This window comes from Gymnoscopelus braueri, assembly GCF_963280865.1.
Source record: "Gymnoscopelus braueri genome assembly, chromosome: 1".
Classification (NCBI taxonomy): domain Eukaryota; kingdom Metazoa; phylum Chordata; class Actinopteri; order Myctophiformes; family Myctophidae; genus Gymnoscopelus; species Gymnoscopelus braueri.
In genome coordinates, this window is record NC_137603.1 from 54,929,872 (window position 1) to 54,944,367 (window position 14,496).

The 14,496-nt window shown below is 43.9% G+C and overlaps 1 protein-coding gene across 1 annotated transcript in view; it reads left to right on the plus strand.

Moving 5' to 3' along the window:
- The window catches only part of LOC308094712 (AT-rich interactive domain-containing protein 3B-like), a 70,502-nt gene that overhangs the window by 25,014 nt on the left and 30,992 nt on the right, over positions 1 to 14,496 (plus strand). The window contains exons 3-4 of the mRNA XM_080441525.1: positions 2,190 to 2,264; positions 3,527 to 3,599. Of these exons, the coding sequence (XP_080297651.1) occupies positions 2,190 to 2,264; positions 3,527 to 3,599 (148 nt within the window). The remainder of the gene's footprint in view (positions 1 to 2,189; positions 2,265 to 3,526; positions 3,600 to 14,496) is intronic.

A 14,496-nucleotide genomic window follows, 5' to 3' on the forward strand; every position in this document is an offset into this window, starting at 1 on the left:
TAGTTTCTCCAGAAGCCCTTGAACACAGGATGGAAGACACTGAATGATGTTTACTAAACAATGATTACTGTGTTTATATGATGCACTTACATTTCATATCACACACCACATGCGCTGCACTGTAACTTTCACCAGCAAAAAAGAAATCCAAAAACAAGCATTTTTATAGCAATTTTGTTTTCTCTCAACGATTCAACATGAACATTTGTATTTATATTAATAAATATAAATAAATACAAAATTCATTATTTATATTTGCTATCATCATTTAAATTGTTTTGTTGGATTACCTTTTGCAGCCCTAGCCCAGTATGTTGTTTACCACCTGGAACATGCTTCTTTGCAGCCCCTAGCCCTGCATGTTGAACTTGTTTACCACCTGGAACATGCCCGTTGCAGCCCCTAGCCCTGCATGTTGTTTACCACCTGGAACATGCCCCGTTGCAGCCCTAGCCCTGCATGTTGTTTACCACCTGGAACATGCCCTGTTGCAGCCCTAGTCCTGCATGTTGTTTACCACCTGGAACATGCCCCGTTGCAGCCCTAGCCCTGCATGTTGTTTACCACCTGGAACATGCCCCGTTGCAGCCCTAGCCCTGCATGTTGTTTACCACCTGGAACATGCCCCGTTGCAGCCCTAGTCCTGCATGTTGTTTACCACCTGGAACATGCCCTGTTGCAGCCCCTAGCCCTGCATGTTGTTTACCACCTGGAACATGGCCAGCAGCAGTAGCCAGACCACAAGCACTTGGGCCTGTCACTGGGCTGATGACGATTTGTTTGAGGAAGCGTGAACGCTGACAACCCCTTACAAGTAGGAGAGAGTGAGAGGGTGAGAATGACTTGCTCTCAGGGGCCTTGGCAACCTTTGCCCTCCTGGGCTCTCGTTTCAGTGCCTGTCGGTCGCCTTAAACTGACCAATGGGCTCCTTCTGGTGAAAGGAGATCCTGAGGCCGTGGCTATTAACATCCCCTCTTCTTCTCCGAGCGGATCTTGTTTTGATTCCTGATGCTTTTATAGGTTTTGTCTTTAAGGGGAAAATTCCTGCTCTGCACATACCGTGCACCGGCACCCCCTTTCTGCCTTTTTCTGCCCCTATTTTCCCTGCCGGCTTCCCGTCCTGTGGGGCCGCTGACCCCCACCCACTGCACACACACACACACACACACACACACACACACACACACACACACACACACACACACACACACACACACACACACACACACACACACACACACACACGGTTGTTTCTTGTGTACACAAACACGTGCACGCACAGCACTAAAAGCCTGATTTATACTTAGTTGCATGCCGGTGTTGCATGGCGTAAATAGCAGATATACAAGCTCACAACGCGTCACATTTGTCACATTTACTGAGCACGACACTAACACGCAACTAAGTATAACTGAGGCTACGCGCGCGCACACGCACACGCACACGCACGCACGCACACACACACACACACACCTCTGATCAACCCTTTCTGTGTGAGGGGCTAGTAGTGAGTAGTGACCAACCCCCCCTGCTTTCCCCCCTCCTCACCTCTCTGACAGTCAGCTACACACCCTGTGAACTTGGCCGCCCATTGCAGCTGTGTTGGAGATGAAGGATGGGGGGCCCTTGTATCCAGCTGGGATCGGAAGACACAGGGGGAGGGGGGGGGGCAGGGCAGGGCAGGGCAGGCCGGGGAGGTGAGGGGAGGGGGCAGAGCAGGGCAGGCCCAGATGCAGATGGTTTTAGGGCCAAATGGAGATGTTTGAGGAGGAAAAGGGGGGGAGGGGTTGGGGAACGCACAAGCTCTGGGGCACAATAACTAATCCAACCTCTGGAAAAAAGACTGCAGTATTGGAGTGTGAGTGCGTGTTGTTGCAATACATACAGAGGCTTCTGTACTACATCACATGCAATTCTTGTTGATTCCCATGTTCCAATTCGGAGAGATATTCAGAGCATAATTTTACAAAATGAACGTACAAAACATTCACATATGAAGTGCTTATGGTTTATTATTTAGCATTAGCCAACAATTGCAGATCTACAAGCTCACAATGTGTGAGCTTGTGGATCGGCTATTCTTGGCGAAGAAATGCGGTGTAGACGGGAAAAGTACAGTTGTAACTCAAGGCCAGTTCTCTAAGACAACCAGGTTTTTGATTGTGTTCCATGTGTCTCTTTTGCTGTAGAATGGGAATGCAAGCTGGGCGGACGAGGCTGACAGCAACAGAGGGAGAGGAGAGGCCTCCAGAGACTTCGCTAAGGTGAGTGTCTGACTGGAGCACATTGGAATTGAGTCCACACTGAACCAGCGGCCAATGGTCTGGTAAAGAAAGAGAAACGACAAGTCTAAGAGGATACTCGTTCAGATCATCAGATACACTTCAAAATACAATATATATTGATATAAGAGACTGATGACCATGATATCATTTAATCAGATGTTATGTTATTATCATTATTATTTATATAATTTTTTAAAAGGATATTTCACCCAAAGAATTACTATTTTTGTATTGGTTAGTCACCCCATGGAGACTTGAATTCATGGATATTCTTTTGATTTTGTCGCATTCCTAAGCCAATAATTTGACCAGTAGGCAGCGGTTCCGGTAGGAGACAAAAAATAGACTTTTTGGGTCTCCTACTGGAACCGCTGCCGGTCATCAAATTATTGGCTTAGGAATGTGACAAAACCTAAAAAATATCCATGAATTCAAGTCTCCATGGTAGGGATGGGCAATATTATCTATTTCGCGATATATCGTGATTTCTTTTTTATTTTTATTTTTTTTGCTTTTTCAGATACAGGCTTTATGAAAAAACATTCAAAGAACCTATCACTGATCTGCTGCTACTCAATATGTAGTGTATATATACAATGTGTAGTTGTGATATATGTATATCGCAATATATAGCAATATGTATCGTATCGCAATATATTGCAAAATGTATCGTATCGCAATATATCGTGATACGCAATATATCGCAATAATATCGCAATAATATCGTAATATATGGCAATATGTATCGTATCGCAATATATTGTGATATAATCGTATCGTGACCCAAGTATCGTATCGTGAGATTCTTGCCAATACCCATCCCTACTCCATGGGGTGAAGTCATTTTGGGGGTGAACTATCCCTTTTAAGAGGGGCACCAATTTGCAACTACACATCAAAATCCTTAGTGTCAACTTTGAGAGTGTAAAAATGTACTCATTTCGTTAATTTCTACACTCTCAGACTTCAATGAACATAGAGGTATTTGCTATTGTGCCAACCTCGCCACACCCACATCCACATTTTTAATTGTCGTGTTTATAAATCACACCATCAAGCTACCAAATTGACCGTGAGGTGTAACGTGAGGTATTTTTATGATCAGTTGGCAGAGCTACAAGGGCTGGTAGTTTTTTTCCTCGGAAGGGTAGGGTGTCAAAAATGGCTGGAGTTGTGTTAACCTGCTTGAAGTATAGACGTATAAATAGTTGTCTGACTTCCTGTAGTGTTCCGTTCCTCAGCTGTATGAACTGGACAACGACCCCAACAGGAAGGAGTTCTTGGATGACCTTTTCACCTTCATGCAGAAAAGAGGTAAGATCACCCCAAAGAAGGAATAATAACGTCTTCATGTGTACTGCGTATACACCCCTGCCGCGTTCTGAAAGACGTAGCAAAGTGTAAATAATGATGTAATAATGATGTTCATATGTTTGATCCAGAGGCTTGGTGTCCACAGAGACATAGCTGTGTGTATAAATAATCAAAGAATCTAAATAACTAAATCACTCCTGTCTACTATGAAGAAGAAGACTTTGTAGATTGTGATTTTGAGAGTTATAAATGAGCCAGCATTATCTGCTCGCACTGAGATCAGATAAGATAACTACATTAATTCCCAAGGGGAATGACCCTACGTTCATTAACTTCAATTAAGTTAATGAATGTTGGATGTGGAGCAGTGAGACATTATTATAATTTTGATACTTTTTAATAGTTTCTTTTGGTGAAATCCTGATAACGGCAGTCGTAGCGTGGGATTCAGAGCAGAGCTCATGGTAACCTCCTTGTTGTTTTCATACCCCAGTTTGGTTTCTGATTTAGGATGGCACCCAGTTGGGGGTTGGGCAGCAAATACCACAACTTGCCTTCCTTCACAGTCGTTTCCTGCTGGATGGGTTATCGTGCTCCTCCAGAGCAACTGAAAACCCATTGTACAGCGAGATGACTGATATTATTTGTTTGTTTTTGGACAACTGGCCCAAAACACCAGTAGTCACTGTTCGTGTGTCTGTATGTATCCCTTCATGCACATGTTCTTAACTATTATTTTTATTCGTCATTTAATACATTTAACTATGTAACTGCAGTCGTGGGAAGCTTGCACAAAATAATTCCACCCACTCCTTTATACTTGGTGTACACTAGTGATGTGACATCATATGCAGACTTAAAAAAAAAAACCTGTGCATTCTTATTACCTGATTTAGTAGGCCTACTGATGTACGTATTAGTTCAATGTAAATGTAGTATTTTTACTTGACATTTTCCCAACTTGTTGACCCTTTTGAAAGCTTCCCCAGAAAACACTAATTGAATCTGCAGCCTTCATTATCACAAAAGGCTTTTTGAGCTTCATATTCAAAATCTTGGCTAAAGCCAATATATTATGATATCGGTTCGATACCGATATTGCATGTCTATATTGGTATACTGACATGATGACTGATTAATCGTGCATCCCTAATTGTTGTATAATAATAATGATTATAAATTACATCTCACAATGAACAAGAATAACAGAAAACTGGGACCTGTACATCTTAGAAACAAACTGGGATTAGCTATAGTTTAATTATTTTTTTTTTAAAGCATACAGTAACTCCTGTATTAGCTGCTGTTTGTCTGTGTTGTGATCTCCCCTGTTAAAACACTCACTGCTAATGGTTTAGAAACCCTGAAATCTGATTAGCCTCCACTATCCGATTGGCCTGCAAGTCCTATAGCTCCAATCTACTTCTACTTTACACTTGTTCGAAACAGAGTTCAAGTTTTGTTTCTAAAAAGGGTTAGAAATCCATGTGTGCCTCAAACATAAACCAAAGACTAGACCAAACTCAGACGTGTTACTATTGTAATCCTTCATCTTACGAAACCGTTGGCTTACCACACTTGTGCTCATGTTAACTCCCTGATGGCTGAGAAATCTCTGGCTAACAACACCCTCCCTTCCTGCCCTGGATGCTCTCATCCCATGGTGCTGCTCAGAGGATGTGATCCCATGGTGGTCAGACAATCTGATCCCATGTCGCTGTGCTCATAGGATCTGGTCGCATGGTGGTCAGAGGATCTGAACGTATGGTGCTCAAGACGATGTGAATGCATGGTTCTCATCGGATCTGGTCCCATGGCGCTCATAGGATCTGATCCCTTGGTGCTCAGAGGATCAGTTTGTGATTTAACTCATTTAGTTGGCAAACAGCCAGCTTGGCTTTGCCGACCTAGCCTTCATAATAAGATGTGCACATTCTTTCTCTCCCTCTTTGAAGACACATGCACACACGCGTGTAAGAACATTTGCACACGTACTGTACATGTGAACACACACACACACACACACACACACACACACACACACACACACACACACACACACACACACACACACCCCTTCAAACATGCCCCACATATGTGGGACAGCTAATGCACGAAGACATTTATCAGACATATGTGGGGCATGTTTGAAGATGAATGTCTGAGGTAATAACTTGTGGAGGTGAATCCCAGTGTTATTTTATGTTTTTACAGTGCTGCTTACTTTGTTATATTTTGTCAGGTTGTGATTAAGATGGTGTCGTGGGTGGGCGCACCTACTTAATTATATTTCGTCAGACTATGAAGGACGATTGTTTGTGGGAACGTGTACTAGGCCGGTGTGTGTGGCTTTGATACAGTATGTGACGGTTCATGTGTATCTGCATGTGTGTGTGTGTGTGTGTGTCATACAGTATGTATGTCATAGTGTGTGTAAGATAAGATAAAACATTAAACCCAGGGAGGACATTTTGACCATTTCAAGTAGCCAATATTATTTAATTCAAGCAGCAACAGAAAGCACACCAGTCATGAAATCTAAAAAGATAGGACCTTATATTTAATCTAGCAGAGACATGGCTAGTAGCATTGATTATGGTAGATGCAGCAATGATGTGGTGTGTGTGTGTGTGTGTGTGGGGGAGAGATTGTGTTTTTGTTTGTGTGTGAGTGAGTACATGCACGTGTGAGTGTGCACATCTGTATACGTGTCCTTTTTGATTAACACGTGCATGTCAGTGCAAATCGAGGGCTATGCCTTATCAATGAGAGCAGGTTTGAATTCATTATCAGTGGCTGTCATACATGCTGTCACAGGCCTCATCTACAGTGGTTGTTGGCTGTTTGTGTCCGCCACATTAAATGTGTTAATCTTGGTCAAACATTTTTCAAATGGTCCCGCTACCTTTTGTCCTTTTAGTTAGCATCACATACATCAACATAAATCAACATAAACAAACTAACATAGTTAAAGGTGATTGAAAAGGAATAGGCTGAAGCTAAAGGCCAGTCCACACCAATGCAACTCCTTGCAACCATTATCCCCAATGGCAGTTGCAAGGAGTTGCATTGGTGTGGACTGGCCTTAAAACTGTTTTGTTGCAAGGAGTTGCGACTAGTTGCATTGGTGCGGTCTGGCCTTATTAAGCTTATAGTATATGCCTATCCTACATACATGTCATTTTGTTTGGCAAAAAGCAGTTGCAATGAACGTATGTCAACGGTAAACAAGCCAAACAAACAAAATAAATTCCAGATTTAAATGCATAAGACAAAAACAAAACAATCCCCCACCCATCAATAAGCGTGTCATTTTATAGATCTATATGGATCCATATATGAAAATATCCACTACACAACCCATTATGCATTATAAGCTATGCACTATACCACATATCATATCCCACACCAAATTCTTGTTAATTATATATATTTTTTAATATATTATAATATATATTATTTTGCTTGAATGAAAATATATTTGTACCCCCCTGACACTTGCTCTCGCAAGTGTGTGTGCATATACACACACGCACGCGCACACGTCGTCTTTGTATCTGAGCAGCAGCCTGCCAGTGTGCTGTGTTCCGAGCACTAAGGTCTTGTTTAGAAGGTGATGAATTGGGTGGTCGTCAGGGAGCAGGAACCAGAGGGTCTGTCAGAAGACCTGTTAGCATCTCCAGTCCTCTGGCACACTCTGGGAGTGACCCTGTCTCTGTTAAGGCTGCTCAGACACACACATCCATCACATGGACAGACAGACGGACAGACAGCAGCACAAAACTAAACAGGTTGATTAACCACTTTCACCCCAGCCTTCCTACTTTGGGCATGTCATTAGAGCTGAACATTTTTCAAAGGCTTTTAAAAAATAGCAGATCTATAAGCACAACAAGGTGTGTATTTTTAAAAATGTTTGAAGTTTTTTTTTATATGTGATTAGCCACTTGAACCCTAGCATCCCTATATTGGTGGAAGATGAGTGTAGAGCGAAAACTGAAGGGGGGCCTAGTAAGAGCCCTTGGGAATTTGTCTTATTTTTTCCTCCAGTTCTCCACCAATTCTTGTCATTGTGTCTTGTGGTGTTTGTGTATTTATCAGGCCTGTGTCTGTTTGTGTTGTATTCTGTTGTATTCTATTCACATTCTTTGTCTTTTAATAAGGGGGGGGGGGGGTGATGGGGAATTTAGTAGAAGCTCTTTGAGTAAATGCCTTACAATGAGTGAAAGTGTAAAATAAGCTTAGATTTCAGGACGGTGAAAATTACACACAACCAGTAATATGCAATCCAAGGATCAAAGCCACTGCACGCTGTCACATGTACATTTTCTTTTCTAAAATATAAATGTCAAATGAATAAATGATACTCATGATTTTTTTAAATGTATTGGTTAATTTCGATATATTTCTGTATCAATTCAAATAATTATTTCATAATGTATTTTGTCACAAATGACTTTCCATATGATAGAAAAGCGATAGAAAAAGCCAGAAAAAAATGGGGGGGGGGGTGATTTTCTTCAACCAAACAACGCCATTTTCAGCCATTCCGAGTAAAAATGTGGTTTTCCCGCTAAGTGAAAGGACACGAGAGAGAATGTCATTCCAGCAATTACTCCTAGATGGCTGAAAATTAACTGGCCATGGCTTTTAAGCATTTTAAAAGGCAGAGCCGGAGCCTCACGCTGCAACAATGACTGCTGCTGACATTTGCGATGCTTGGAAACCTGTGAGGTCAATGCTTTTAGCTGGAGGGCCACTTGTGTATAGCTGTCGTACTGGACGCAAGGAAATTATTTTAGTATCGGAGCCAACCGAGACCCCTCCTCCTCCTACGCCCCTTCTTCAACAGGCTCTTGGCTGACCTCCGCTGTCTCCTAAATTGGAGTCTTAATCAGGGTGAACAAATTGCTTGGCTGGCGTCCCACTCCGCTCTGCGTCGGTGCCAGGAGCATTCCTGTGAAACGCAGTGAGATGGAGAGCCAAACCCCCGTTATTACTGGCACCATCTTACTAGCATGCGTGCGTGTAGCTGCCGGCTCATTTTACAGTCACTGGGCTTAAGTGTTTAGCGGTCTTTTTAAAAGTAATATATTGTGTGATAGGAACTGTTATCGCAGTGCCACAGCTGAGCGTAGTGTAGCCTGCAGAAAGTATGCTCTTCCACGACTGGAAGTGAAGAATGTTTGCCCCGGAGAAGGGATTAAACGGGTTGGGGTGCCCACTCTTCAAATGATAGATTTACAAATTCACAGATTTTCGGGTGGCTTTTCTGAGAAAGTGAAGAACGGGTATAGTCCACAACAGAGGGTTGAGAAGCATTTTGAAGAAGCAGGAGTGTGAGGTTGTTTGAGGGAAAGGGGGAGAGAGAGAGAGAGAGAGAGTGCGAGAGAGAGTGCGAGAGAGGGGGAGGAATTTGTCTTTTGAGAGAGACAAATGGTGGAGCGATTTCCCACCTCATCCTGGGGCCTCCGGGCCTTGTGAGAAGAGCAACAACGGAAGGAAAACTTACGAGGGATTCCCATTTCCTGGCTCTGCGCTTAAAAACAGGCACGCAAAAGATGCGGTGTGTGTGTGTGTGTGTGCGTGTGCATGTGCGTGTACGCGCCCGAGCCCGCGTTCATCGTTGAGGAATTTCAGCAGCTGTCTTAAATCCTGTCCGTGTGTAAAGAGGCCCTGTATCACAGAAACAACAGAAGGCACGAGAAAGAAAAAAAGCTAAAACGTTCCTCCTGTACTCTTATAACCTTACTGGGCACTTTATCTTACCCATTCAACAACATTCAGACTTACAGACAGAAAGATTGCACATTTGCTGTTGGAAAAAGAGCTTTATTATGTTTAACATAACTCTTTTCTAGGGACTATTTGCTTCTAATCTATCATCCACCATTAGTTTCTTGTGTTTAGTAATTCCTTCTACCCGTTATTTTGGTCCCTGTTGCGGATTTCTCCGGCATAACACCATTACTTTTACATGAGGTCTTTGCAGGACCTCACTTAAAACCTATATAATTTATTTACCAAAGTCCCACAGGGGGCTATACTTGGTCCCCCCCCCCTCTACACCAAATCTCTTTGCTGAAAATAGCCGATCTACAAGCTCTCAATGCATCGGAACGTGACGTGTTGTGAGCTTGTAGACATGCTATTCCGAAAGTTCACCTATTATGACATGCCCAGAATTGGGATGCTAGGGTGGTGTGGTTAATTCTCATCCCTTTTGTGTGATCACAAGAACATTGTGTGAACAAGCCTTGTACCTCATCGCCAACGTGTATTCCCATCATGTTGGCAGTGCAGGAGCTGATGTTTGCCACTGCTGTGTTGTTGATGTTTATTATTGCACTTACCTACTCTTGAGTCAGCATGGATAAAAGCATCTGCTAAATGCCTGAGAGGTAAAGCACAATGTAAATGCACTACAGCTGCCTGCGTTGAAGAGCGCTGGATGCTAGCCCGCACACGTTCCACCGGCGTTGTTCCGTGCATCATATCCATTACAAGTCCCGCTTTCTTCCTCGCCCCCAGCAGGAGCGGGCGAGGAAGACTTCACAGCACCATTAGCTGCTTCACAGCCTCTCCAATAAGCAGATGGGCGATTGTTTGTTTTGGTTCGACACTCCTTCTCTTTCTTTTAGGGATGGGGTGGAGAGGGGGGGTGCTGGAGGAGGAGGACGGGGTGTGAGGGGTGGGTGTGAGATCGCAGGAGCTGCGGGTACGTTACACACACACAGAAGAAGAAAAAAAAACGAGCAACTGGCTGCCACTGCTTGTCATTTCACATGATTAATGTCCCCACAGGCCCTGATGGACAGAGCCAGGCTGAGAGAGACTCCTGTTCAAGCAAGGATAGGATTGGCCAACCAAGCATGGGGAGGTTAGACCGGGCGGGTGGAGAGAGGGGTAAATAATGAGGGTAAGAACAAGTGTTTTTGCCCCTGGCTGCCCTGAGCCAGAAACAAACCCATCGCACACGTTGTTGCAGTAGGCAGTTTAGACGAGGCTCGATCTGCCCCGGTGTGAGCCCCTTTTTAAGTGTAGTGCGCATTCAGCTTAAGCCGACCACATGGTGTGCTATCAGCGCTTTAGCGAGAGCACTGTTGTTTTAGACCTCGTAGGTTTGGGCCTCTGTTATGAGGTAGTACTCACTCTGTGTGCATCTAACTCTGAGAGAGTGAAAAATTCACCCAACTCTCACAATTCAATTATCACTGAGTGAGAATTCTGCTGTGTAAGCTGTCTGTGTGGGAGAGAGAGGGAGAGAGGGAGAGATGTAGTACAGATTTGGAGAAAGAAAGGGGGGAGAGAGAGTTGGTGATGACTGTCTCATGAAGATGTTCCATTTTAGTTCAATCTGTTAACTCCGTTCCTCACTGGGAGGGGGTCAGCCCTATGTTCCCGAGGTTCTATGTTACCGAGGTTCTATGTTCCCCACTTACGTTAGGGTTAGGGGGGGAACATAGATACGCTCCCTTAATAGCTTCTTAATAGCCTAATAGACTTTCAGTTGTATTGTATTGTTGTACAGGCCAGACAGCATACAGGGCAGGACAGGGTAATACAGGACAGGACGAGATGAGGCAAGGCAGACCTGGTGGACAGGACGAGATGGGGCAGACCTGGTGGTCAGGCTGGCGGCGTGGGAACAGTAGTGTCCCAGCAGGACAACAGAGGATGTTTCCTCCCCTAACTGTAACCCTGAGACCAAGAGCTCTGTCCACACCAATTACACCATGAATGGGCTCTGGGGGATCCATGTATGCATTATATTACTCTCTGTGGCCGCCTCATACTGGCTCCACTAATAGCCGGGCCCTCTGTACAAGCATAGCTTCACAATAGGAACATTCTCTCCGGCCTTTTTTTTTTTTTTTGATACGACCTCGTGTTCATGTTAGTTAACACCCGAAAACTCCTGGAAATAACTGCAACCAGCCCGGCTAAAAACAGGAGGCATTGTTTTAGGAATGCATCCGTGGAAGAGGAAATGTTGTTAGACCGTGTATGTGGAGTATTACACTTGCATCAGGTTAAGTATTTGTAACATTTTGGTTAATTTGTTTTCAAGTTAAAATTTTCCCTTGCTACAGAATGTGTCCCCCTCACCCCCCAAAAAACCCGACAACAACATACAGATAGCATTCCTTCAAAACAACTACCTACTATAGGTAAATTGGATTTGCTCATCTGTCTCTCTCTCTCTCTCTCTCGCTGTCTCTCTGTCTCTCTGTCTCTCTCTCTCTCTCGTCCTCTTCCTTCTCCTCCCCCCACTCACCCTCTGTTTATTGTGCTACAGTTACAGCCACTGAAACTTGATAACACCGTGGGGGATAAGGGCATGGTGGGGGGGGGGGGTGCTCTGGCCTGTCGGGGAGGGGTTTGGGTGGTGGGGAGAGGGGCTTGGATTAAGGGGCCCTCCTGTCGTACCAAGGATGATTAATGAGCCCCTAAAAAAAAAAAGAAGAAAAAAAGGTGGGGGCCCTGCCTTTTGATAGGGCAACACTGATGGACAGCAGACAAGAGAGACGAAGAAAGACACCGTCGCGTGTCTGTGCCATAAAGAGAGAGAGCGAGAGTTTGTCTCTGTCTCTTTCTCTTTTTGGAGGAGGGAGAGAGAGGAGCAATAAGGCAGGGCATGAAAGAGATGGAAAGGGCAGACGTGGAAACCGCACTGGGAGGCAAAGTTTTTTGGGGGGACACTAAGTCTGTGGGAGAGTGAAGGGAGGCATCAGGTCTGCGTGTGTGGAAGCTAGGCACAGAGTCTGTCATTTAACCTCTGGAAGCAAGTGATCCATCACTTTGCGTAAAGGCTGATCCAACAAGCCAGTTAGATACCCAGACAGACAGACAGGCTGGCAAGCAAACATGCTGGTGCTGGTAATACTGGGCCCTGACTCCAACGAAAGGGTGGGAACCCAAGGAGCCCAGCATAAGATCTAACCACCACTTTCTAATCATTGTCCCGACACAGACGCCAAAAAGGGGAGACTATTCTTAGCTGACTTTTCTCTGTTTGTGGGATCAAAGATGTGGTTGTCGTGTTGATATGTTTGAGGTCTGCGATTATCTTTTGCCTCGGCAAACCCCACCCAAAAGTCTGGCAAATTACAGCCCAGGCTTTAGGGAAGCGAGCTCATCCACCATGGCATCGCCCGCTCTCTTCCTTCAAAACAAAAGGAAATAGTGGTTTTCCTGATGTGTGTGTGTGTGTGTGTGTGTGTGCGCGCACATAGAGAGGGGTGTGAGGGGGTGCGGGCGTCAGATCAGAATCTTGTGGCTGTTTGTTTGAGTTTCTTACCAGTTAGATCCGGCCTTTCTTATGTCTCTAAAGGCTCGTTTCCATGACCGTTCTGAGGCCAAATGAGTCCGCTCCGTTCCATGACATGAGTTGTTTGAAAGGTTATCGTTTGTATTTCTGTTAGCAGAAGACCTGGTATGATGAGTAGGAAGTTCCTTCAAAAAGTAGTGAGACAACAGAAAATTACTAATGACGTTATGGCTACACAAGTTAACAGTCAATTGTACATACAATGGAAAACTAATGGCATACTGTAGGATGAGATTTACACAGGTATATGTTTTTGTAATGATAAAAGTAGTCTCAGGAAAGAGACGTGTGTGTGTGTGTGTGTGTGTGTGTGTGAGAGAGAGGGTTGGCGAGTGAGAGAAAAGGAGAGATTGGTCTATCAACCCATCTACATGTGCCTCAGCAACAAGTATCCGGCCGTCCAATGAAAAGTGTTCATGCGTCTCGTGACTCACGCGGTTGGGCATAAAATTCAGTAGGGATGTCCCAATCAAATCACCCAAAAGATAATTATAAACTGCAACATCTGATTACAGTTTGGTCAAAAGATAGGAAAATGAGGTTCGGGTCAACATTTGAAGCCGCTGCTAAACTTCAAACGCATTGCAGTCGCAACTTCTCGCAAGTCCTATATAATGTCTGTTTATATAAGAGACTGCGTGAGGTGCGGTAAAATATACAGATGATAGGATATTGACCAGGCTTAATATAACCATTACCGATCATGGGCTTAAGCAACCGTGCCAGGAAAGGGTATGGTTTAAATAATTCTGCACCAATCAGCGCCAAACCATGTGTAAATGGAAATGCAATTGGAACAGTTATTAATGGTTGTGAATTTAGTCATCCTTTGTTGTGATCCTAAGAGTTTCCATCTATTAGGGGTGGTGAGTGTCGATTCAGTTGAATTACTTCTCTGTACGCAAACAGTGAGCTCAGAGAACAAGATGACATCACCAGGCAATATCACACACGGCAAGTTTATTAAACACATAACGGAGCATATTTACATTTTCAGAGTTGGCTGGAAGATATGAGTCATGCCTGATAGAGATAGACAAGGACAGGACAGGAACACGACTGCTGGGCATACAGTCCGTATGTGATAAAGAGAAAGATACACATTATCTATTTGATGTTCTAATAAAAGATGAGTGGTACTTCAATAGTGACATGCCGTATGTTTGGGCTTGTGGTATCTTTGATAAAGTAGAGCCCATGGCATCACAGTATATCTACATGCTTACGTAGCTATACTCAAATTAATCTGCTATACTCGAATTAATCTGTATAGTTCAGCACAGCGTTGTGAGCTTGTATCGGCTATTTTCGACAAGGAGGTTTGGTGTAGAGGGGAAAAAAGAGCAGACCAAGTACAGAGCCAAAGGTCAAGTTTACTAGGTATTACACATTACACAAATTACAATTTAACAGGAATCCAACATACAATGATGACAGTGCTGTCAAAGAAGTCTATGAAGCTATCTTTGTAATCGTATGAAAAAGTTAAATCTGCAACAAAATGTTATACAATATGTAGTAGGGGTCCCTGCTTCATCTCTCTCTCAGCTAAGGGGGTCCTTGGCC